This window comes from Drosophila montana, unplaced genomic scaffold (assembly GCF_035044405.1).
Source record: "Drosophila montana isolate Dmon_TW-CO22-7 unplaced genomic scaffold, ASM3504440v1 contig_2127_1, whole genome shotgun sequence".
In the NCBI taxonomy this organism is placed as follows: Eukaryota; Metazoa; Arthropoda; class Insecta; order Diptera; family Drosophilidae; genus Drosophila; species Drosophila montana.
In genome coordinates, this window is record NW_026997035.1 from 1,322,030 (window position 1) to 1,349,534 (window position 27,505).

At 31.8% G+C, this 27,505-nt stretch overlaps 3 protein-coding genes, 1 long non-coding RNA gene and 1 other non-coding gene across 7 annotated transcripts; 2 read left to right on the plus strand and 3 right to left on the minus strand.

Moving 5' to 3' along the window:
* Nucleotides 1-879: 879 nt before the first annotated feature.
* On the minus strand, nt 880-1,806 carry LOC135427102 (uncharacterized). 2 transcript variants are annotated; one of them, XR_010435985.1, is made up of 3 exons: nt 1,663-1,806; nt 1,076-1,270; nt 880-1,018 (listed from the first exon to the last, which is right to left on the minus strand). It is a non-coding gene; the product is annotated as an uncharacterized LOC135427102 (long non-coding RNA). The 2 variants fall into 2 exon arrangements; XR_010435986.1 differs by having other exon boundaries at nt 1,076-1,267; nt 1,663-1,777.
* Nucleotides 1,807-3,822: 2,016 nt separating this feature from the next.
* LOC135427182 (zinc finger protein 225) lies at nt 3,823-6,764 on the plus strand. The gene is made up of 3 exons (XM_064680630.1): nt 3,823-4,545; nt 4,882-4,909; nt 5,751-6,764. The coding sequence occupies exons 1-3, from the start codon at nt 4,194-4,196 to the stop codon at nt 6,631-6,633; spliced, it is 1,263 nt and encodes a 420-aa protein (XP_064536700.1). The 5' UTR covers nt 3,823-4,193; the 3' UTR covers nt 6,634-6,764.
* A 2,886-nt stretch (nt 6,765-9,650) lies between these two features.
* On the plus strand, nt 9,651-9,769 carry LOC135427212 (5S ribosomal RNA). Its single transcript, XR_010436006.1, has one exon. It is a non-coding gene; the product is annotated as a 5S ribosomal RNA (ribosomal RNA).
* A 322-nt stretch (nt 9,770-10,091) lies between these two features.
* On the minus strand, nt 10,092-22,117 carry LOC135427078 (trichohyalin). The gene is made up of 2 exons (XM_064680505.1): nt 21,124-22,117; nt 10,092-11,185 (listed from the first exon to the last, which is right to left on the minus strand). The coding sequence occupies exons 1-2, from the start codon at nt 21,604-21,606 to the stop codon at nt 10,175-10,177; spliced, it is 1,494 nt and encodes a 497-aa protein (XP_064536575.1). The 5' UTR covers nt 21,607-22,117; the 3' UTR covers nt 10,092-10,174.
* Nucleotides 22,118-22,538: 421 nt separating this feature from the next.
* Ttc7 (tetratricopeptide repeat domain 7) lies at nt 22,539-27,298 on the minus strand. Of its 2 annotated transcripts, none has more exons than XM_064680591.1 (9): nt 27,010-27,298; nt 26,656-26,938; nt 26,450-26,561; nt 25,446-26,382; nt 24,836-25,384; nt 23,691-23,788; nt 23,517-23,630; nt 23,265-23,461; nt 22,539-23,208 (listed from the first exon to the last, which is right to left on the minus strand). In XM_064680591.1, the coding sequence occupies exons 1-9, from the start codon at nt 27,134-27,136 to the stop codon at nt 23,076-23,078; spliced, it is 2,550 nt and encodes an 849-aa protein (XP_064536661.1). In that variant the 5' UTR covers nt 27,137-27,298; the 3' UTR covers nt 22,539-23,075. The 2 variants fall into 2 exon arrangements, with proteins under 2 accessions (XP_064536661.1, XP_064536659.1); XM_064680589.1 differs by having other exon boundaries at nt 23,691-23,818; nt 27,010-27,294.
* Nucleotides 27,299-27,505: the final 207 nt, after the last annotated feature.

Sequence of the window (27,505 nt, forward strand, 5' to 3'; positions counted from 1 at the left end):
AGATAAACATAATGTGTATGTATTATCCATATACTCACTGCCTGTATAATAACATAAAGGCCATAAAATCCATTTAAAAAGCAACGAATTTTTCATAAACCTAAACAGAAACCTAAACATAACTGACCTTTGAATACCAGCATGCTGAGTATTGTAAAGGTTTCGGGCTTAAATAGATTTTGGAATATTTCGGAAAAGTACGAATAGTCGTATATATACTTATATATATATGCATAAGAACAAAGAGACATCAGATTTTATTTACTTTATTACTTTTAAATTTATACAGATAAGTACGAATTGCAAAACATAAATAAAGCGAGATTAAATACGTACCAAATTGGTTAAAATAGTGATAAAATGCTATGGCTATTATAAGGTTTGTGCATATCATTGTGGCAAGGATCCAGTTCGCACTCTCAGCGAACAATTGCCGCAATGCTTGGCACAACCCAGACAAGGGTTGACAAAAGGTACAACTGCCTCGCATTTGATGGGGACCGACCAAAAACAAATATGGTTCACCACCTCACATAAAGTACAACAATGACATAAAGCTCGACCATGATGATAACCATGGTTCATGCATCTATATATGCTTTCATAACGGAATCGCCATATCCCACTTTATGTTCACCTCTGCGCATTAATTTAATTATTTAACTGACTTTCTTTAGGTTAAGAAGACATAGTTAAATACTTCATTTTTAAAATGTTCACATATGTATATATGTTTATATATATTTCCGTATAGAGTTTTCCAACATCGGGAATAATTGCTCAAGTTAAGCGAATGCGTATATTAAAGGCCAAAACATAAAGCATTTGCCAGGCATACCAAAGTATCTGGAAGATGGACTAGCTTTCGCAGTAACTTTTAGCTTCTTGCATTTGCAATATCTGGCACATACTTGACAGACTATATTATGCATATGATGTATATTCACGTAAGCCTTACTGGCAGCAGCCTGACAGCCCATATATGGTGCCCAGAAGCATATAAATGTTTCTATTTCATCTGCAGTACTCTGTAAGTTTAATAGATGCAATTGTCATGGAATATAATTTGACTCACCTGTTATCTCATAACCATCAATAACGCATCGAGCTAGATGTGGATCCCCGTCCGTATAGGTGCGTAGTTTCCTAACTATGCGATGGTCCACGTGGGACATCCAAAATGGAGCCCATCCCGTACTGTTCATTTTACAATCGCCACTATATTGGGTGCAGTTGACGCATTCATTATTTGTTGTATTTTTTGCCCCTGCTAATGGTTATATCAGATTACAGTTGTATTCATAAGAATATACAAAACTGTCTAAATATTTCTTTACTTAAATAAAATTGTTATTTTAATACATTTAGTACAAAATACATTTTCAAGGGGCAACACGAAATGACCTTTACGATTTCCTATCAAAACTTTCCATAATATTCGAGCTGTTCCAATCGATTTTCTTACATTTCATATCAAATAATAATTAAACCTAATCGATATTAATCGATGTTGAAGAAACGAAGTGAGTTATCGCTAAATGAAAATAAACTTGATCTGTATATTTTATACATGAGCTTATATTTAAAATTTATCTAATATATATATGTACTTTTTAAAACCTTAATCTTATCAAAATCAGGGCTTTCAAAATCTCAACTTACCACAGCTTGAAATGCACAGCAGAAAACCAAAAAATAATATTGAAAAGGTGCTGACATTTTTCATCTTTTTCAATAAAGTTATACTATAGAAGTGTACTGAATTCTAAAATATTTTTGTGTATTATCTATAGAAGTTTTGACAATTCAAGACGAAATATAGTATGCTTTGATTTCAGAGTCTCAAGATTCTATCAAATATTGGAATAAAGGCATTGAGATAGATTGAACTAAAATATTGTTGCATTGGTTGATTTCAATACTTTTTTCTGGTAGGCAATAGAATCTGTATGGCTAGATTTTTAATCTCGTTGAAATTTGATTAGATATAAAATTAATTAAATCTTTGCCAACAATTTAGTTTTTATGCGACATCCTTTAATTGTACCTGAGGCTTTAATATGAAAAAAACTCGCATACGGCTGCTTCCTATTTAAAATCCTGGTCTTAGACAATCTGCTAAATGTGATTTCGAAAATATCAAAAAGGAGTTTACACTATTTATGCGGCTCTAGGCCCCCAGTATATATATTTCAATTGGTAAGCCATTTTAAAGGTACTTCTAGATGATTTAAATGACAAAAGCCGAACATGAATACAACAAATAAATGGTGTCATTTAGAGAATGCGGGAAACCCGCTCGGTACAAAGCTCAACACAACACAGCGATAACAAAAGATAACAGGCCGACTATTTTTGGGACGTGTCTCACATGGAAGATCCAGAGGGCGATGCTCTAGGATCACCCAAAGCGAAATATAACGATGAGATAACCAGTTCATCCGTAGTGAGTGCCAAATACTGAGTACTGAGTACTGAGTACTGATAAGACCTGCGGTAACAGGTCGAATGGAGCTGCTATTGCACGTATCGTAGATAGCCGATCCCCAATTCAGATCTCAATGGTAATCAATTAGTAAGCAGCGATTGTAAATTAGCAAACGTTGACAGACAGTCCCGGCCCGCTTATCGCCCAGGGCTCATGTCAAGGGCTATCGGTGCGCCCTGCGCCGGCAGTGGCAGTGGCAGAGGCAGAGCCATCGACGTCGGCAGAGGCAGCGGCATCGACGTCGGCAGATGCACTGGCTGCAGTTCTTGAGTCTCTGATAGAGTCCGCTGTCATTATTCGCTCGCATCTCAGACGTTCAGCAACGATCCACTTAAGGGTATTATCCTGCTGAATCAATCAGCTTTTTGTATACCCTTATAATACATAGGGTACTATTATTTTCTCATGAAAACATGTAGCACTGGACAGCTTTTATTTCTTAAGTAGTCTTCTCTGTAATAATTATAAATATATATAATTTGAAATTCAAAATTGTATTCATTTTAGTGCGATTTTCTAAAATGTAGCGAACTTATTTTTTGAGTGTGGTTGAAGATATTGATTTACTCGACTTTCCCGCCCCTTAATGGGTGTGGCCATACCTTAAACATCTCCGACCCCATAAAGTATATTTATTCTTGATGAGTATTAACATCCGAGTCGATATAGCCATGTCCGTCTGTCCGTCTGACCGGCTGGATCGGTCTACTATATCATGTAGCTGCCATAGGAACGATTGGTCGAAAATTACTATGGACAATTTTTTTCTTTTTCAAGATGTCTTGACCAAACTCGCCATTTATAAGTTTCACTATGTTCCCTACATAAATGCGAAATCTCATTTACATTATATAGCTTCTATAGGAACGATCGGTCTAAAATAAAGTTGTATGAAAAACTTTTTGTTTTGCAAGATATATAGAAGAAAACTTACCCTATAGTCGCATTTGTTTATCACAAACTTTGCATTTTTGATTAGCCTCCCAATTCGCCCGACAAAATTCATTAAGCTGCTTTTAGAATTTCTGTACACTTCATATCCTTTGAAGGAAACCCATTTGAAATATCCGTTTAGAAAATTTGAATGACCAAAGCCGAACATGAATACAACAAACAAAAGGTGTCATTTAGAGAATGCGGGAAACCCGCTCGGTACAAAGCTCGACACAACCAAGCGATAAGGAGAGATAACAGCCCGACTATTTTTGGAAGATCCAGAGGCCGATGGTATCAAAAACAGCTCTAAGACCACCCAAAGCGAATTATAACGATGAGATAACCAGTTCATCCGTAGTGAGTGCCAAATACTGAGTACTGAGTACTGATAAGACTTGTGGTAACAGGTCGAATGGAGCTGCTGTTGCAGTTACCGTAGATAGCCGATCCCCGATTCGGATCTCAATGGTAATCAATTAGTAAGCAGCGATTGTAAATTAGCAAACGTTGACAGACAGTCCCGGCCCGCTTATCGCCCAGGGCTCATGTCAAGGGCTATCGGTGCGCCCTGAGCCGGCAGTGACAGTGGCTGTGGCAGTGGCAGTGGCAGAGGCCGAGGCAGAGGCAGAGGCATCGACGTCGGCAGAGGCAGAGACACCGACTGCAGCACTTGGGTCTCTGATAGAGGCCGTTGTCATTATTCGCTCGCATCTCAGACGTCCAGCAACGGTCCAGCTGAGCGGACGGACGATCCCAAGTATTATTTATAATGTTCCCGCTGCTGAATCGCTCGGTCTTCGTGGTCTGCCGCTGCTGCCTGGTGGAGCAGCCGGCGCAGTGCCACAGCATTTGTGACAATAATCAGCTAAGCATCGAGCTGCTCGCCCTGGCGCCCAATCTACAGATTGTGCCCAGCGATGTCATATGTCAGCTGTGCCTGCATCGTCTGCACGACGCCCTCGAGTTCCGGGAGCGCTGCGAGGAATCTGAACGCATCTTACGTGCCCGGCACGAACAGGCACTGGACGATGCACTCGAGTGCCTCGAGCGCGAAGTCGGCTGCCTGGAGCAGGCCAAATCAACGTCCATTCCCACATCACAGCTGGAGCCGGTCGACTTCGGTGAGTACAAAATATTTGAATAATGTTTGGCATATTCCCGCTTCATCCATTCATCGATTCATCATGATTCAGCATTATCCTAACCTTTAAGATTCCCTCTACATTAGATTGTCACATAATTGTTTCGGAAATAATGGCACATATTTTGATAAATCGTATCATGAGCGCGAATTTGTTATCAGGCCCACTTCCGATTGAATTGAAAGCTTTCTGTAGCTGTCATATGAACTCTCGTTCGAAATTTGAGTTTTTGAAATTTTTGTAGATATTCCAACAAAACTTAGCTATTACGAGGTTCGCAATGAACTGTTATATCATATACATTATATCATATAGCTGTCATAGAAACAATTGCTCAAGAACTGTTAGGAAAATACAAACATGACCTTTGCATATCCAAATCCCTCGGTATAGATTGAATATATAGCTTGAATGTTTTATAAAAAGCTATTCTGCTTTTAACGAATTACTATATCGTATAGCTAGCAATCGGTTTAATATTTAAACGAATAAGTATTGCTTTTATAGCCTATAAGCGAAGGCAAACAAACAAATCTCAAGATTACAAAGTCCTATTTGAAATACTATTTATAGCCAGTTCGCAGTTTTGTAATTTGCTGATTTTCGGTTGGTTTTGATTGCCGATAGTGAATGGCAAATACATGTGAAAAGCGTTAAGCAGAGTTTCCAGAATATTCAGAAAATCAATATACTTTTCATATTTCCTTTCGTTCATTTAATAAAGTTACTTCAGAGTTGTTTTTGCAAAACTTCTTGGCTATAGATTGAAAACCAACCAAAAAAGAATTCCATTCGAGCAACGAAATTGAGTTTGGCGATGTGATCAGAAAAAAATCTGCAAATCTTAAGACTATATATATTTACTCCAGACGGCCTTATTAGATAGTTAATGTGACTAATAATAAGCTGGCAGACTGGAGATCAAAGTTGGTTCTATTTTACATAAAGCAATGTCCAGAACCCTCTTGATAAAGCTACAAAATATGTGTGTGACACGCCCTCCCAATGAATATGCAGCTTGTCTGTAAAGCTATGTCCAGAACACCTTCTCATAGGGCTTGAAATATGTGTGTGCCACTGCCTCTCAATAAATAGTGCCGAGTTTGTGAACATCCTAAGAGATTATCAGATATAACTATACGATATTTGAATTTCAAGAAACGCAATTCATATGCAAAGTAAAGAACGTGTTTCTCTTACCCGACAGGTTCCATGGATTTGTCGGATTTGTTTCGGTCCACTTACGAGCAGCCAGAGACGACATTTGCCAGCTGGGATGCCGGGACACTGAACACGCCCATCCATTTGCCCGCCACGCTGGAGCAACTGGAGGCCAACAATGCGCCCGCGGAACAGCAGCAGGGCGGCAGAGCGGACAGTATGCCAGCGCCAGTTGATGTGCCCAAGCGCAAGAGGGCGCCACGCAACAAGGCGGGGGCAACAACAGGTGGCGCGTCGCGTAGCAGGACACCAAAATCGCTGCGTCCGTGCAGCGAGTGTGAGAAGAAATTTACGCGTAACTTTCAGCTGAAGTTGCACATGATATCGGTGCACGGCCTGGGCGATGGGCTGCGCTATGAGTGCGAGGTGTGCTCGAAGAGTTTCGCATCGCGTCACAGCCTGCGCTATCATTTCACATCGCTGCACTCGACGGAACGACCATTTGCCTGCGAGCTGTGCGATCGGCGTTTCGTGCTGCGCACCCAACTGATCTCGCACGCCCGCATGCATACGGGCGAAACGAAGCCGCGCATCTTTGACTGCGGCGTCTGCGGCAAAACGTGGCCAACCAAATCGGATCTGCGCACCCATATGCGTTCCCACGATCCCGATATGTCCAAGCGACCGTATAAATGTGATAAGTGCAGCAAGGCCTTCTTCACGCGGGGCCACCTCAACTCGCATCATTTGGTCCACACCGGCGAGAAGCCATATGCCTGCACCTACTGCGACAAGTCCTATCAGAGCGTTGGCAATCTCAACAATCACACTCTGCGACAGCATTCGAATATTATTGAGGCGCGGCTGAATCTCAAATACACAGACTCCATGGATATTGAGACCTAGTGTGCGATTCAAGCTCCAAAAATTAGCTTTTTTTTTAAACTAAGAAAATATTAATAAACAAAATTCCTTCCTAAAAAAGTTAGCTAATTCAATGACTAGCATCTACATTTAAAAATTAGCTAAATTTAAATCAATTGTTCAGAAAATAAGCGAAAAAAATGCATTAAAATTCTAAAATGCTTAAAAACTTAGCTTAAATTAAAAATCAATCGCTTGTTTCGCAAATTTCAAAGTTACGCAATTATTCGCCCTGTGTCTGTCGACCAGCTGGAAGTATTAGCTATGACATCAGATCAAATCTGAATAGAAATTTGAATATATATTTAGATGCATATAATTTGTGAGCTATTTTTGCCTCTGTGGCGCATCCAAATAAAATGTTTCTAAATATTTCTAATCAAAAACTGACAAAAATGAAAACTGAATTCACATTAAACATTACAAACAAACTGTTATTATAGTTATATCTATATTATTATATTATTATTATAGTTTTAATTTTAAAATTATTTATTAGCAATATAAATATTAATAAATATATCTTTTTATTATCCACAATATTATAGGGCGTATTTAAATTGCATTCCATAAAATGAAAAAAGTAAAATTTATAAATTATTAATGACTTTTATATTGTTAAATATTTCATAACAACGTCTAAATTTGCAACAATATAAAAGACCTTGAGACCATATATTATATATTATTTATATAATATAATATACTAAATATATTACTTTATTTTCGATAGAAGCACGCGCTTAAAATCTTATGAAACCAAGCTTATCGCTTAATTTAACATCTTTGTATATTTATATATAAATATATATTATATAAATATATATGCCCTATATGGACCTATTAAGTCCAACAATTAAATGTATACAATAATTATAAATAAAAATTAAAAGTATATATTTGCCACAGATAATACAACTACAATAAAATGTAAGATAGAGAATGTTGAAAAAGCGCAAGTAATTTTTCCAGCAATTTCTTTCGCATTTTTTTTAGTTTTAAATTAAACTAGGCATACTCTATAAATGTAGTCTTTATGTTTAACATTCCAGACATATAATCCGAAAATAAATGTTAATTTGAAGAAAAAAAATTTAAATGTTATTATTTAAATTGTGAATTTAGTTTTTATAATTTTAAATAGGCTCCCACATTTTATTTTAAATATTTAAGAATATAAACAAAAATATAAATTATTTTAATTGAAATGTCAAGAATTTAATTAAACAAAATTTAAAGGTTGCAAATTTAATTTTAAAGTTTTTCACTTAAAATTTTAAGTTCATCTTTTTAAGTTTTGAATCAGTTTCCATTCAACATATGCTTGTTTTCGGTTAACCTCTGTAAATATAAATACAATTTTTAACGGCAGTGGCACGCTTTTAACATAACATGAAACATGTATAACATCTTTAAGCTATGTTAAATATGCTATGTTCTGTTAGGCTATGTTTGTGCTATGTTATCTAAACTTAGGCTATGTTTGCGCTATGTTAAATATCTTTTCGATAACTGCAACCACAAAAGAAATGTTGGCCTCTAACACTAACCGTCGTAATAAATATTAATATTCTCATACCATAAAATTTAATAATTTTCCGCTGATAGTCAAAACTTATCAGCATGGAAAATGCCCGAGCCATTACAATTCCAACTTATTTATAGAGCATACTAAGTACGACTCTGTCCATTGAACGTTGAGTTCTCAGTGTTGTACTGTATATATACATATATATATAAATATATGTATGTGCACCGGGAGCACTATCAACGCCTTCAATCAAAACAAGTGCCCGACTGTCTGATCGTAAACAAGCAAATGCCAGGCATCCAGAGCAGACACATTCACAGCCACAGCCACAGCCAGTAAAGACAATTTTGATTGTGGGCCGCATTTGCTTCAATTACAAAATGACCACAACAACAATAATGTGAACAAAAAAAGAAAAAAATAAAAAAATAAAACTAACGAGATATGTCATAATTATGGACCCGACTTGAGCCACAAAAAAGTGTTAATCCAATTAACTTTGATTTAACACCGGGAAGTGACCGCCGCCGCCTGGCCTAGGTCAGCGATTCGTTTGGCTCGTTTGGCTGGCGACATGGCGACATGGCGACAGGAGGCGTTCAGCTAGTGCCAGAGAGCACTCCAACTGAGTCACAATCGCCAATGATAACCTCTTCTCACCCGATTCGAGATCCGAGACAAATATAATGTAACTCGTTGGGCATTTCTCTAAAGTAACTATTTACATATATAATAAATTCGTTTATTGTGTACGCGCCCTGGCCAATTAGTCATAGCAGGAAAGTGCGACGTGTGTCCCCCAGCGAGGTGAATCAAGTGCCCAGACATTGACCCAACCCAGCCCAGATCCCAGCCGTTGCCCAGCCGTTGCCTTTGCCTTTGTCCGTGGCCAACACGTCATGCAGTTGCCGTTGCGCCGGCTACGTGATCTGTCTCCCTCTCTCTCTCTGGGCTCTAGTTGGTCTGTCTTGATTGTTCCTACAACAATATGAGATAAGAACAAATGCTTGAAATCTACTAAAATAAATTGGTGTCCAATTTAACTAAGCACTTGGCACAAGGCATAAATAATATTAATTTATTCTTTAAATGTGCTCCCTGCAAGGAGGTCTAACTAATTCTGACACATTTTACATTTATCTTGCGTATAGACTCTTAAGTTTTCTTTTCTTTTCTAGACATTTCTAAGTTTCTACTTCAATTTACAGTTTTTTCCAATCAAAAATTATTATAATATCAAATTTATAAGATTTTTTTTGCTAATCTTGAGCTGCATGCTTATCGAAAATAGTTGGTTTGCTAACAGATAAAAAACTAGTCATTTTTTTAACTATTGTAATTTTTTCTTTTAGTTTATCTTAAAATTTTATTTACCAAATTAATACCTTCCGACTAAATATCTTACTGGCGCAAAAGCAACACTTGTCGCATATTTCAATCAAAATCAGAATTTTGTCATTCGACTTTCGCCAACGACCATACCACGCTGAATACATCGGTTCTCGTCCGATCACCGAAATTAAGCAGCGTCGGGCGCGGTTAGTACTTAGATGGGGGACCGCTTGGGAACACCGCGTGTCGTTGGCATCGGTTAACAACCAATTTTTTTATAGCTCAAACAAATTGTAGTGTCTCTTTTGCCCGTTTAGCAATATTTTATTTGTATCTTGTTTTTAAAAAATAAAAAAAAAGGATGTGTCCCTAATCAATATTCCACTTTGACAGATTTTCTTTACTTTCCAGCAGCTGGGTTCGAACTCGGGCTAGTTGCACACTTACAATGACGCATTGCACTTAAGTCAACGTCCTGCAACTAACTACAGGGGGCCCCCCCTTGGTGCAATTGTCATGTATGTATATATTAAGTTAAATGTTTCATTAGTTTAAACAAAGCTTTTGCCCACCCCCGGATTTAACGCAATTTTTAAATATTACACTCTTATTTTATTTACATAATAACAACAATTGCATATTTGAAAACGCCTTGGGGAACTATTTAGCAAAATCCTTCTGGAAGAGCAGGCGACCCAGCTGTGACTGCTGCTGGGCATAGAAGCTGTTCGAATGCTGGTCCAGAGCCGATTCGGGTGTGACGGACTGCCGGACGAGCTCCCTGAGGCTGGCCGAGATCTTGGCCGTGCGGAAGCGTGCCTCGTGTCGCCGCTGTCGAGTGTCCACAAAGCGCTGCGATTGCTGGCGTTTCCTTTGGATGTCATGCTGCAGCTGCTCACGCTTCAGACGCTCCAATTGCTGGCGCTCGCGCCAGTGCTCCTCATGATGCAGCTGCTCCACTTGATTGTCGTGCTGCAGCCGCTTCAGATAGCCCTCCAGCAGCTGGGCGCGCAGCTCATCCGCCCGGCGCAGCCGTTGTGTGAGCCGCATGCAAGTGTCACGCTTGCGCAGTGTCGCATCCAGCTGTTGCTCCTCCTGCTGCAGATTGACGGCGTCGTTGCGTCGCGATTCCTCATAGCGGCGCTGGCAAAGCGTCAGGTCACGCTCCAACCGCATCGCATCCAAGCGCTGCTTGGCCGCCGCATCTTTGGCGTCCAATGCGCCGCGCAGGCGTCGCAGCTCGGCCAGATCGCGCTCGGCCAGCGCCTGGAGGCGCGCCTTGGTCATCAGGTAATCCTGAAACTGTTTGTCGTGCACGGCACGCTTGTACTCCTCCAGCTGCTCGCACTTGAGCAGCTGACGCTCCAGCCGCTCGTTCTCCCAGTATTTGCGCGCCAGCCAAGCGTGCTCCTTGTCCGCCGCCCGTTCGCTGCGCTTCACGGCCATCCGATTGAGTATCCTCTGATCGTGGCTGGGCACCTGCGCGTAGGCGGCGCGCACCGTTGGCGCCAGGCACAAATTGGCCATGGAGGCGCACAAGGAGTTGCCGCGTGCCAAGTTCTGGGCCAGCGGCACCAACGCCATGTTCTCCTGCGACTTCGACTTGGATCTGCTGCTGCCGCTGATGGCCAGCGTCGTGGCATCGACCGTGTTGAGTGAACCAAACACAGTCTGCAGTGTAGAAATAATATACGGATATGAAGATATTTGCGGGTCACACTTCGGCACACCGAAGACTAAATACCCTAGTCGATTTATGGCTTAGGGTTTTCTAGATTATTGAAAAGAATGGCTGAATTTGGTGAAGTTAACTTGAAGAACTTTTTTTCCATATAAAAAACTATTTTTCGAAAGATTCCTTCTATGCTATATGATATATTGATATATTATTATATTGATATATTGATATATTGATATATTGATATATTGATATATTGATATATTGATATATTGATATATTGATATATTGATATATTGATATATTGATATATTGATATATTGATATATTGATATATTGATATATTGATATATTGATATATTGATATATTGATATATTGATATATTGATATATTGATATATTGATATATTGATATATTGATATATTGATATATTGATATATTGATATATTGATATATTGATATATTGATATATTGATATATTGATATATTGATATATTGATATATTGATATATTGATATATTGATATATTGATATATTGATATATTGATATATTGATATATTGATATATTGATATATTGATATATTGATATATTGATATATTGATATATTGATATATTGATATATTGATATATTGATGTATTGATATATTGATATATTGATATATTGATATATTGATGTATTGATTATATTGATATATTGATATATTGATATATTGATATATTGATATATTGATATATTGATATATTGATATATTGATATATTGATATATTGATATATTGATATATTGATATATTGATATATTGATATATTGATATATTGATATATTGATATATTGATATATTGATATATTGATATATTGATATATTGATATATTGATATATTGATATATTGATATATTGATACATTGATGTATTGATGTATTGATGTATTGATGTATTGATGTATTGATATATTGATATATTGATATATTGATATATTGATATATTGATATATTGATATATTGATATACTGATATATTGATATATTGATATATTGATGTATTGATGTATTGATGTATTGATGTATTGATGTATTGATGTATTGATGTATTGATATATTGATATATTGATATATTGATATATTGATATATTGATATATTGATATATTGATATATTGATATATTGATATATTGATATATTGATGTATTTTGATATATTGATGTATTGATGTATTGATGTATTGATGTATTGATGTATTGATATATTGATATATTAATATATTGATATATTGATATATTGATATATTGATATATCGATATATTGATATATTGATATATTGATATATTGATATATTGATATATTGATATATTGATGTATTGATATAATGATATATTGATATATTGATATATTGATATATTGATATATTGATATATTGATATATTGATATATTGATATATTGATATATTGATATATTGATATATTGATATATTAATATATTGATATATTGATATATTAATATATTAATATATTGATATATTGATATAGTGATATAATGATATATTGATATATTGATATATTGATATATTGATATATTGATATATTGATATATTGATATATTGATATATTGATATATTGATATATTGACATATTGATATATTGATGTATTGATGTATTGATGTATTGATGTATTGATGTATTGATGTATTGATGTGTATTGATGTATTGATGTAATGATGTATTGATATATTGATATATTGATATATTGATATATTGATATATTGGTATATTGATATATTGATATATTGATATATTGATATATTGATATAGTGATATAATGATATATTGATATATTGATATATTGATATATTGATATATTGATATATTGATATATTGATATATTGATATATTGATATATTGATATATTGATATATTGATATATTGATATATTGATATATTGATATATTGATATATTGATATATTGATATATTGATATATTGATATATTGATATATTGATATATTGATATATTGATATATTGATATATTGATATATTGATATATTGATATATTGATATATTGATATATTGATATATTGATATATTGATATATTGATATATTGATATATTGATATATTGATATATTGATATATTGATATATTGATATATTGATATATTGATATATTGATATATTGATATATTGATATATTGATATATTGATATATTGATGTATTGATGTATTGAAGTATTGATATATTGATATATTGATATATTGATATATTGATATATTGATATATTGATATATTGATATATTGATATATTGATATATTGATATATTGATATATTGATATATTGATATATTGATATATTGATATATTGATATATTGATATATTGATATATTGATATATTGATATATTGATATATTGATATATTGATGTATTGATATATTGATATATTGATATATTGATATATTGATGTATTGATATATTGATATATTGATATATTGATATATTGATATATTGATATATTGATGTATTGATGTATTGATGTATTGATGTATTGATGTATTGATGTATTGATATTTTGATATATTGATGTATTGATATATTGATATATTGATATATTGATATATTGATATATTGATATATTGATATATTGATATATTGATATATTGATATATTGATATATTGATATATTGATATATTGATATATTGATGATATTTGATATATTGATATATTGATATATTGATATATTGATATATTGATATATTGATATATTGATATATTGATATATTGATATATTGATATAGTGATATAATGATATATTGATATATTTGATATAGTGATATAATGATATATTGATATATTGATATATTGATATATTGATATATTGATATATTGATATATTGATATATTGATATATTGATATATTGATATATTGATATATTGATATATTGATATATTGATATATTGATATATTGATATATTGATATATTGATATATTGATACATTGATACATTGATGTATTGATGTATTGATGTATTGATATATTGATGTATTGATATATTGATATATTGATATATTGATATATTGATATATTGATATATTGATATATTGATATATTGATATATTGATATATTGATATATTGATATATTGATATATTGATATATTGATATATTGATATATTGATATATTGATATATTGATATATTGATGTATTGATGTATTGATGTATTGATGTATTGATGTATTGATATATTGATATATTGATATATTGATATATTGATGTATTGATATATTGATATATTGATATATTGATATATTGATATATTGATATATTGATATATTGATGTATTGATGTATTGATGTATTGATGTATTGATGTATTGATATTTTGATATATTGATGTATTGATATATTGATATATTGATATATTGATATATTGATATATTGATATATTGATATATTGATATATTGATATATTGATATATTGATATATTGATATATTGATATATTGATATATTGATATATTGATATATTGATATATTGATATATTGATATATTGATATATTGATATATTGATATATTGATATATTGATATATTGATATATTGATATATTGATATATTGATATAGTGATATAATGATATATTGATATATTTGATATAGTGATATAATGATATATTGATATATTGATATATTGATATATTGATATATTGATATAATTGATATATTGATATATTGATATATTGATATATTGATATATTGATATATTGATATATTGATATATTGATATATTGATATATTGATATATTGATATATTGATATATTGATATATTGATATATTGATATATTGATACATTGATACATTGATGTATTGATGTATTGATGTATTGATATATTGATGTATTGATATATTGATATATTGATATATCGATATATTGATATATTGATATATTGATATATTGATATATTGATATATTGATATATTGATATATTGATATATTGATATATTGATATATTGATATATTGATATATTGATATATTGATATATTGATATATTGATATATTGATATATTGATATATTGATATATTGATGTATTGATGTATTGATGTATTGATGTATTGATGTATTGATATATTGATATATTGATATATTGATATATTGATATATTGATATATTGATATATTGATATATTGATATATTGATATATTGATATATTGATATATTGATATATTGATATATTGATATATTGATATATTGATATATTGATATATTGATATATTGATATATTGATATATTGATATATTGATATATTGATATATTGATATATTGATATATTGATATATTGATATATTGATATATTGATATATTGATATATTGATATATTGATATATTGATATATTGATATATTGATATATTGATATATTGATATATTGATATATTGATATATTGATATATTGATATATTGATATATTGATATATTGATATATTGATATATTGATATATTGATATATTGATATATTGATATATTGATATATTGATATATTGATATATTGATATATTGATATATTGATATATTGATATATTGATATATTGATATATTGATATATTGATATATTGATATATTGATATATTGATATATTGATATATTGATATATTGATATATTGATATATTGATATATTGATATATTGATATATTGATATATTGATATATTGATATATTGATATATTGATATATTGATATATTGATATATTGATATATTGATATATTGATATATTGATATATTGATATATTGATATATTGATATATTGATATATTGATATATTGATATATTGATATATTGATATATTGATATATTGATATATTGATATATTGATATATTGATATATTGATATATTGATATATTGATATATTGATATATTGATATATTGATATATTGATATATTGATATATTGATATATTGATATATTGATATATTGATATATTGATATATTGATATATTGATATATTGATATATTGATATATTGATATATTGATATATTGATATATTGATATATTGATATATTGATATATTGATATATTGATATATTGATATATTGATATATTGATATATTGATATATTGATATATTGATATATTGATATATTGATATATTGATATATTGATATATTGATATATTGATATATTGATATATTGATATATTGATATATTGATATATTGATATATTGATATATTGATATATTGATATATTGATATATTGATATATTGATATATTGATATATTGATATATTGATATATTGATATATTGATATATTGATATATTGATATATTGATATATTGATATATTGATATATTGATATATTGATATATTGATATATTGATATATTGATATATTGATATATTGATATATTGATATATTGATATATTGATATATTGATATATTGATATATTGATATATTGATATATTGATATATTGATATATTGATATATTGATATATTGATATATTGATATATTGATATATTGATATATTGATATATTGATATATTGATATATTGATATATTGATATATTGATATATTGATATATTGATATATTGATATATTGATATATTGATATATTGATATATTGATATATTGATATATTGATATATTGATATATTGATATATTGATATATTGATATATTGATATATTGATATATTGATATATTGATATATTGATATATTGATATATTGATATATTGATATATTGATATATTGATATATTGATATATTGATATATTGATATATTGATATATTGATATATTGATATATTGATATATTGATATATTGATATATTGATATATTGATATATTGATATATTGATATATTGATATATTGATATATTGATATATTGATATATTGATATATTGATATATTGATATATTGATATATTGATATATTGATATATTGATATATTGATATATTGATATATTGATATATTGATATATTGATATATTGATATATTGATATATTGATATATTGATATATTGATATATTGATATATTGATATATTGATATATTGATATATTGATATATTGATATATTGATATATTGATATATTGATATATTGATATATTGATATATTGATATATTGATATATTGATATATTGATATATTGATATATTGATATATTGATATATTGATATATTGATATATTGATATATTGATATATTGATATATTGATATATTGATATATTGATATATTGATATATTGATATATTGATATATTGATATATTGATATATTGATATATTGATATATTGATATATTGATATATTGATATATTGATATATTGATATATTGATATATTGATATATTGATATATTGATATATTGATATATTGATATATTGATATATTGATATATTGATATATTGATATATTGATATATTGATATATTGATATATTGATATATTGATATATTGATATATTGATATATTGATATATTGATATATTGATATATTGATATATTGATATATTGATATATTGATATATTGATATATTGATATATTGATATATTGATATATTGATATATTGATATATTGATATATTGATATATTGATATATTGATATATTGATATATTGATATATTGATATATTGATATATTGATATATTGATATATTGATATATTGATATATTGATATATTGATATATTGATATATTGATATATTGATATATTGATATATTGATATATTGATATATTGATATATTGATATATTGATATATTGATATATTGATATATTGATATATTGATATATTGATATATTGATATATTGATATATTGATATATTGATATATTGATATATTGATATATTGATATATTGATATATTGATATATTGATATATTGATATATTGATATATTGATATATTGATATATTGATATATTGATATATTGATATATTGATATATTGATATATTGATATATTGATATATTGATATATTGATATATTGATATATTGATATATTGATATATTGATATATTGATATATTGATATATTGATATATTGATATATTGATATATTGATATATTGATATATTGATATATTGATATATTGATATATTGATATATTGATATATTGATATATTGATATATTGATATATTGATATATTGATATATTGATATATTGATATATTGATATATTGATATATTGATATATTGATATATTGATATATTGATATATTGATATATATATATTGATATATTGATATATTGATATATTGATATATTGATATATTGATATATTGATATATTGATATATTGATATATTGATATATTGATATATTGATATATTGATATATTGATATATTGATATATTGATATATTGATATATTGATATATTGATATATTGATATATTGATATATTGATATATTGATATATTGATATATTGATATATTGATATATTGATATATTGATATATTGATATATTGATATATTGATATATTGATATATTGATATATTGATATATTGATATATTGATATATTGATATATTGATATATTGATATATTGATATATTGATATATTGATATATTGATATATTGATATATTGATATATTGATATATTGATATATTGATATATTGATATATTGATATATTGATATATTGATATATTGATATATTGATATATTGATATATTGATATATTGATATATTGATATATTGATATATTGATATATTGATATATTGATATATTTTATTGATATATTGATATATTGATATATTGATATATTGATATATTGATATATTGATATATTGATATATTGATATATTGATATATTGATATATTGATATATTGATATATTGATATATTGATATATTGATATATTGATATATTGATGTATTGATATATTGATATATTGATATATTGATATATTGATATATTGATATATTGATATATTGATATATTGATATATTGATATATTGATATATTGATATATTGATATATTGATATATTGATATATTGATATATTGATATATTGATATATTGATATATTGATATATTGATATATTGATATATTGATATATTGATATATTGATATATTGATATATTGATATATTGATATATTGATATATTGATATATTGATATATTGATATATTGATATATTGATATATTGATATATTGATATATTGATATATTGATATATTGATATATTGATATATTGATATATTGATATATTGATATATTGATATATTGATATATTGATATATTGATATATTGATATATTGATATATTGATATATTGATATATTGATATATTGATATATTGATATATTGATATATTGATATATTGATATATTGATATATTGATATATTGATATATTGATATATTGATATATTGATATATTGATATATTGATATATTGATATATTGATATATTGATATATTGATATATTGATATATTGATATATTGATATATTGATATATTGATATATTGATATATTGATATATTGATATATTGATATATTGATATATTGATATATTGATATATTGATATATTGATATATTGATATATTGATATATTGATATATTGATATATTGATATATTGATATATTGATATATTGATATATTGATATATTGATATATTGATATATTGATATATTGATATATTGATATATTGATATATTGATATATTGATATATTGATATATTGATATATTGATATATTGATATATTGATATATTGATATATTGATATATTGATATATTGATATATTGATATATTGATATATTGATATATTGATATATTGATATATTGATATATTGATATATTGATATATTGATATATTGATATATTGATATATTGATATATTGATATATTGATATATTGATATATTGATATATTGATATATTGATATATTGATATATTGATATATTGATATATTGATATATTGATATATTGATATATTGATATATTGATATATTGATATATTGATATATTGATGTATTGATGTATTGATGTATTGATGTATTGATGTATTGATGTATTGATGTATTGATGTATTGACATATTGATATATTGATATATTGATATATTGATATATTGATATATTGATATATTGATATATTGATATATTGATATATTGATATATTGATATATTGATATATTGATATATTGATATATTGATATATTGATATATTGATATATTGATATATTGATATATTGATATATTGATATATTGATATATTGATATATTGATATATTGATATATTGATATATTGATATATTGATATATTGATATATTGATATATTGATATATTGATATATTGATATATTGATATATTGATATATTGATATATTGATGTATCGATGTATTGATGTATTGATGTATTGATGTATTGATATATTGATGTATTGATATTTTGATATATTGATATATTGATATATTGATGTATCGATGTATTGATGTATTGATGTATTGATGTATTGATATACTGATTATTGATGTATTGATGTATTGATATATTGATATATTGATATATTGATGTATTGATGTATTGATGTATTGATGTATTGATGTATTGATATATTGATATATTGATATATTGATATATTGATATATTGATATATTGATATATTGATATATTGATATATTGATATATTGATATATTGATGTAATAAAGTAATGCTGTAGGAGGCATACGAAGATGTAGAGGAATGTATAGTTTATGCGCAATCGGAATATACCCTTTTTCAATAGTTTTAAAATTAAATAGTATTATCTTTTATATACCCTAAGCGGCATATACCCTCTTTTTACCCATTATAAAAAGAGGATTCATTTTCATGGTTAATTATATAATTTAACAGCCCTTGGATGGCAATCTTCAAGTGGTTACACATTACATGACAAACATTACGGACCCGTCTGTAAGGGTATAAAATGGATGTACTACCTGGTCACATTGTGCCAAACTTACCTGCAGCATCTGGCAATCACGCACCCCGCCCCCACGTCCCGTTCGCTGTTTGTGCGGCTTCTCCGGCGTATCCTGTCTGGACTGACTACGTTGACTGCCCGCGCTCTTGGAGCGCCTGCCTCTGGCGGAGGCTGTGGAGACGCGCGTCTGGCACTCGGCGGAGCCGCGTCGATTGTGCGTGGCTTTTGCCTGGGTTGGGGATTTGGTAGCGCTGCGTTGCCCGCGCCGCTGGCCGCTCTGGACGCTCTCGCTGCGCTGCAGTTGCTCCAAGGCGTGTATCTCGTGCTCCAGCTGCTGCAGTTCCGTTGCCGACTGTGCGCCTCCGCTCACATTGCTGCTGCTGTGCGAACTGTAGCAGTCGCAGTGGCAAATATCGCAGCAGCTATCCGTCAGCTCCAGTGCAGCCAGCAGCTGTTGATGTTGTTGTTTCACTGTCGCCTGGGCGCGACTCTTGCCGCGCTGTCGCTTTTTCTTGGGCGTCATCCTGCTGCCTGGCCCATTGGCAGGGATTTGGTTCAAACTCTAAACTGGCACAAACTCTCTATATTTGCATTCCAAATCGAATACGCGGGTATTATTTATTTTGGCGGCTGCCATACGTCAATGCGCTGCTCGTAAACCCAAATTCCTGCGCACCTGCAATAGCATTTTCCTCGTTTTTCCACATTTTTTACTTTTGTTTACTTTTTTATTGATTGCCCGCTCGAACGTTGTCCCGGGCAACGCTCAGGCCTAACGAGTTGTTGAGTTATTTTTGTTTTGACTTTGGCTTGTTGTTTCTTTTTTTTTTCGGCAACGGTTTCGAGGTTTTCCGCCATTAATGCCGGAAATTAGCTGCTCCAATTAGAATGTGAAAAGTGAAAGGAAATGATATGAGGGACAGCTGCAAGGAAAGCCGGAAGTTTTATCTGGCATTTAGAAAACTGCGCAAACTTTCACACACGCAATTTAAACAAATATTGCAGAAAATAACGCAGTTTTCCCACACTTTAAAGATAACAAATCTTAATTAAAAATATTTAAAATATGAAATTAAAATAACTTACAATTTACAATTTAAAAATAATTCTACTTGAATGTGTCTAAAAAGATTAATATCTATTCTAAATATTTACACACACATCTATAAATATAAAAATGATTTTGATCTGACAACTTATTTAGGAAACTTAAATAATTACTGAATCTTTTTTTTTGGATCAAAAGTGAGTGATCAAAAAGTTACGTTATAAGCGAGCAGTCGCTAATTCAAATTCGGCGATTACCGGGTAATTTCTATTAAGTTCTTTCTTTTATATATGTACTATCTTTAAACTTTAAAGATAACACTTGATTTTGTTAATTTCAGTACATAAGCTGACAGCTGTATCATTAAATATTAGAAATCGAGGTGCTATAAATTAGAAGTCAAGAAATTTCCATTCCAAATATCCATTTAATGTATATATATATAATTTTAAATTAAATAATTAATTTGGTATACGGTTGTATAGGTTTACGTATATGTATATAACAATATGCAATAAATATAATATGAAAACAATTAAATTCCATTTCTTTTCTATAAACTCCCAAGTTTTTCATCGCATGGGATATCATCTTTCAAAGTAATTGGAATGAACTTGGGCTGTTACAGACAGTTATATTGTTGTTAATAGATATAGTTGGCTTAGTTTAGTGGTTATGCATTAAACATTTTGAATAGGGCTAGCTAATAATTTATACACGCACACGCACAATATACACCATCAACGCTTGTCTTAATACTGACAATAACAATTGGAAATCATAAAAACAAAAATTATATAAATAAAATACATATCGTTAAATTGTCTAGTAAGTAATATTGCTCTGTTCGTTTTCTTCTTATTTCTTCTTTTCTTTTTGAGGTTAGTTGAGGTATACTAAATGAACGATAAACAAAAAACAAATGCACGTTTACAAGAAAATGCCTAGTCGAAAACTAAAGGTATCGAGGTAAACGGAAGCACCGGACACGACGGCTCCAATTGCAGCGAGGTGGCAAAACAATCAGCGGATGCATTGAAATCCCCCAATGTTTCCATAACCTGACCCAGCGCAAACCTGCAAATGGATTTATAAATGAGATATGCATCAACATTTTAAAGCCCAACACTTGCCATATCTTTGGGCAATTTGGATCCAATTTGGCAGCATCCTTGAGCATCTTTTCGGCCAGCCGCGGTTCGCCCAGTATTAAATGCGTTTCGCCCAAAGCACGCAAAGCTTCCGTATGATTCGGATTGGCGGCAACTGCATTCAAAAAACATTGTTTGGCTTCCCGCCACTGCTCCAAATAAACATGCACCTGACCGCGCTGTAAACTGCATGTTAAGCATTGAATTCTCATAAAACGCACAGACTTAGCTCACCATAAACATTATCTGATGCGAAAGCGGATAAATTTGCGTGGCTTCGTGTATGCAGTTGAGCGCCTCATTGGGCTGATCGATGCGCATATAGACATCTGCGAGCAGCAGCCAAATCTATATAAGCGAATTTTAAGTCAGTTAAAATTATTATTATCAGATTATCCAAAAACTAACCTCAATTTGCAACATCCAAGGTCTCCGGGGTCCCGGCCGTTGCGTGAAGGAGCTCAACGAGCTGGCGGCCTCGCTCAGAGCCTGTTCCACGCGCGACACTGCGGCCAACGAGGCAGCATAGACGGAATCTTTAAGTGGCAATAACAAGTTGAGAATTATAAATACGAAATGAAAACGAAACTACGAAAACTAGGGAAAGATGGTTAGAGTTGAAGAGTATAAAATCAAGAAGAGAAAATGTTTGTAATATACAAAAAAAAAAGTGCATTAGTTAAGGCGATTCATGCAACAAGATGCAACAGTTAAAAGCACGCATAGAAAATAAAGTAGAAGAGCCACAAGAGAAGCGGGGGGAAATAGAGAAAAAAGTTTTGAAAGCAGCGCAAGGCATAAGTTTAAATTAAAGAAAGCATTTTACACACTTGCAAACAGATGCTCTATTAATATAATTGGTTTCTTTTATAATAAAGAATAAAATTTCCAATTGTTTAATGAACTTTATAAAATTTTGTAAATTCCAGAACTAATCAGAAATGTTCAACCAACTTTAATCTGTTTATGTCTTCCATAAATTTTCATATAATTGAGCACACTTTTTCTTACATTTTTTTTATACCCCACGATTTAATATATAGAATATCAATTTCTATAAAATCAATATGGTAAAATAGATCTCTATTAAAATAAGATTTTTTGCATTTGATATCAACTCTTGATAAATAAAAATATATGAAAACTTTTACTTAAGTAAATCAATTTTCCTTTAAGAAAAACTCCGGCTTGCCTTACACACTTAGAAATTAAAAATCTATAACGTTTGCAAGAGTATAAAAAACTTCGGTGCATGCCGAGGTTTGTGTTAACTTTGAGTTAAATTTGCAATTGAGACTTACAAGTATTTTGTATGGTTTTATGAATTGGTTTTTTAGACAGACACATTCCGCAGAAGTTGGGTAGTTACATAGATGTAATAGATGTTTATATATGTATATATATATGTATATATAATATATGTGTATGCATGTGTGTGTGTGTGTGTGTGTTTTTGTACAGAATATATATTGTTATTATTAGTGTCAAGTGTTGTTGTTGCTGTTGATTTTAAACTAGCTGCAAGCGCCTCAAACGCACGACAGCAAACTTACTTGAGTCCTTGTCAGACATTTGTGATGAATGCACCAAATGGATACCGCTCTTGGTATCCGAATGCTTCTCCTCGTCGGCGGCCAGCTGCGCCTCGTACACTTCCCGCCAAACGGCGAGCATATGCTGTACCGTGGCCAACGCCGTCTCCGCATCCTCCAGATGCAGCTGCAGATGTGCTTTAACATGCAACAACTGCAGATTATCGGGAAACTCGTGCAGTGCATCCTCAACCACGCCCAGCGCCTCACGCGGACGACGCGATGCGGTCAGCAGCAGGGCAAACAGATGCAGACACGGTGCATGCTCCATGCGCAGCGCCAGAGCGAAACGTATGTGGCTCAGTGCATCGCCCAGCTGATTGAGCAGGGCGTATTGCAGGGATAAGTAGTATTCGGCCAGGTGATCGTTGCCATCATGCTGCACGGCACGCTCCAGAGACTCCAGCGCCAGTTTGTTGTACGCATCGCGTTCGCTCTTAAGAGTTGACTGTATGGCCAGCTGCTGATAGCCAATGCCCACAAAGAGCTGACTGCGCGAGGGACGCAGGCCTGGCAGAAGAAACAAAAGAGAGCTAGATTATATGGCTCCATTGAGATGAGCTCCACTCACCCTTCACCTCCCGCTTGAGCGCCTGCTGTGCATAGTCCAGGCCCTGCTTGACGGTCTCCAGGCTCTCGTAGCACAAGCGTGAGGCATGCAAACAGGGCAGCGGATCGCCTGGCGTTAGCTTCATCGACTCCTGCATTACGCGCAGTGCATGCGCATGCTTCTCTGCGGCCATCAAACTGAGGCCGTACTGTCGCCAGACATGCTGCTCCCCGAAGCTAAACTTGAGCGCCTTCTCGAACGATTCGTTGAGCAGCTGCACCAGGCCCCAGCGTATGGTGGCCAGCGTGAGCAGATCATAAACAGCCGTCACATTGCCCATGGCATGCTGACGCGCCTGCCGAAATTCCGGACTCTGCGAGAGCACAGTGTCCCGGACGGCCAAAGCCTCAGCGATGAGCAGTAAGAGAATGATCTCCTCCTGTTGATTGCGCGGCGTGAATTGCTGACGTGCCGCATATTTGCGCGGCTTCCACAGGCGCTTGGCAGCGCCGCCGCCACGTAAAGTACTGCCGCCCGATTTGGTGGTAAAGGGAGGCGCATATATTGTGCCCGAAACGCCGCGCAACAGCACCTCGGCCAGCTGGCGGGCGAGGGTTAAGCGCAACGATTGCGTTGCACGCGTCTCGATGGCATTCAACATGATGCGATATCGTTCCACGGCCGCCTGCAGCTTGCCCGCCTTGATCAGCACGATGGGCGCACGCTGCAGCGCCGTCTCCAGTATGGCGCCCATGCGTCGACTCACCTCCAGCGTCGCACTGCTGCTCTGCAGGTTGCTGCTAATGGCAAAGCTGCTCGACGACTGCTGCACGCCCGCGTTCACATTCAGCGTGGAGCCGGCTGTGGAATTGTTCGAGGAGCTATTGCCGCCGCAACCAATATCGTGTTCCTGCAGATAGAGCAGACCCAGATCCGAGGCGCGCTCAAAGCAACATATCTGCAAGAAATTTGACGTGGTATTTGTTAACAATAAGTTAATAAATTGAGTAAGCAGCAACACGCACCATTTCCGTGTCCTTTTCGGCCTTCTTGAATTTGGATGTCGGCTTGGAGGCCTGCTGCTCCAGGCACAGGCCCTTAATGGCATACGACTCGGCCAGAATCTTGAGGCTGCGACTGTTTTCGAATATACAAATATATATTAGTAAAGTAAAGCGTGCAAGTATTGCCGGGCAAAGCCGCTTAACATCTGGTAGGTTGAGCCACTTACAGGGTCAGCTCCTTCTCAGCAAGCGTATTGAGCTCCGCCCTGACAAAGTTCTCCAGACTCTGCTCGTACTCGCCGCAGGCGTAGCACAGCTTGGCCAGCAGCAGGTAGGCGTCGAGGGCGATGCCCGCCTTTTGGCCGCTCTCGCCGAGAGCGAGATTTAGATAGCGTCTGCCGTCGGCGAGGCCGCTTTTGGCTCGGCCAAAGTTCGTTTCGGGGGCCACCGCATGCTCCTCCAGATAGCTTTCGAGGCGCGCCTCGCCCATCAGAAAGTTGGCCAGGCATTCTGTAAAGCAGTCGAAGGGGGAAATTGAGGTAAAGGTACTGGTTTACTTTAGAAATAAGGCCACGCTTTACCGTTATGCGGTGATCCCGATTTCAGCTCGTCCGTCAGCTCGATGACGCGCTGCCATTTGCCTTCGCTGCGGCAGCTCTCGATTAGCGCCTCGACCTTGGTCGTGTTGTTGCGCGTGCGATTGGCCATAACGGTTAACTAGTTGCAGCTGCACGCGGCCAGCACGTTTGTTGCGTTCCAATTGGGTTTATATTCCTAATTTTAATTTGATTAAAAATTTTTTTGCAACATACGCGCATAAACACACACACACATCACTTGTGACAACTACAGCGTTGCCACCTGTTAAGATTTCAAGGTTACGTGTGACATTCCCTTCCGCACATTACGTCACACGCTCAGCCAGTAGGCAAATATTAAGGGATATATTGTATATGTAATCAAATAAATTCTTACGATCGGCAAGCAAAGCTTTAGTATATTTTCTGTGGAGCTTAACTAGATTAGAATTCCTCAGTTCGTGTATCATAAAGTAATAAAATTCATTATTTTCATTAT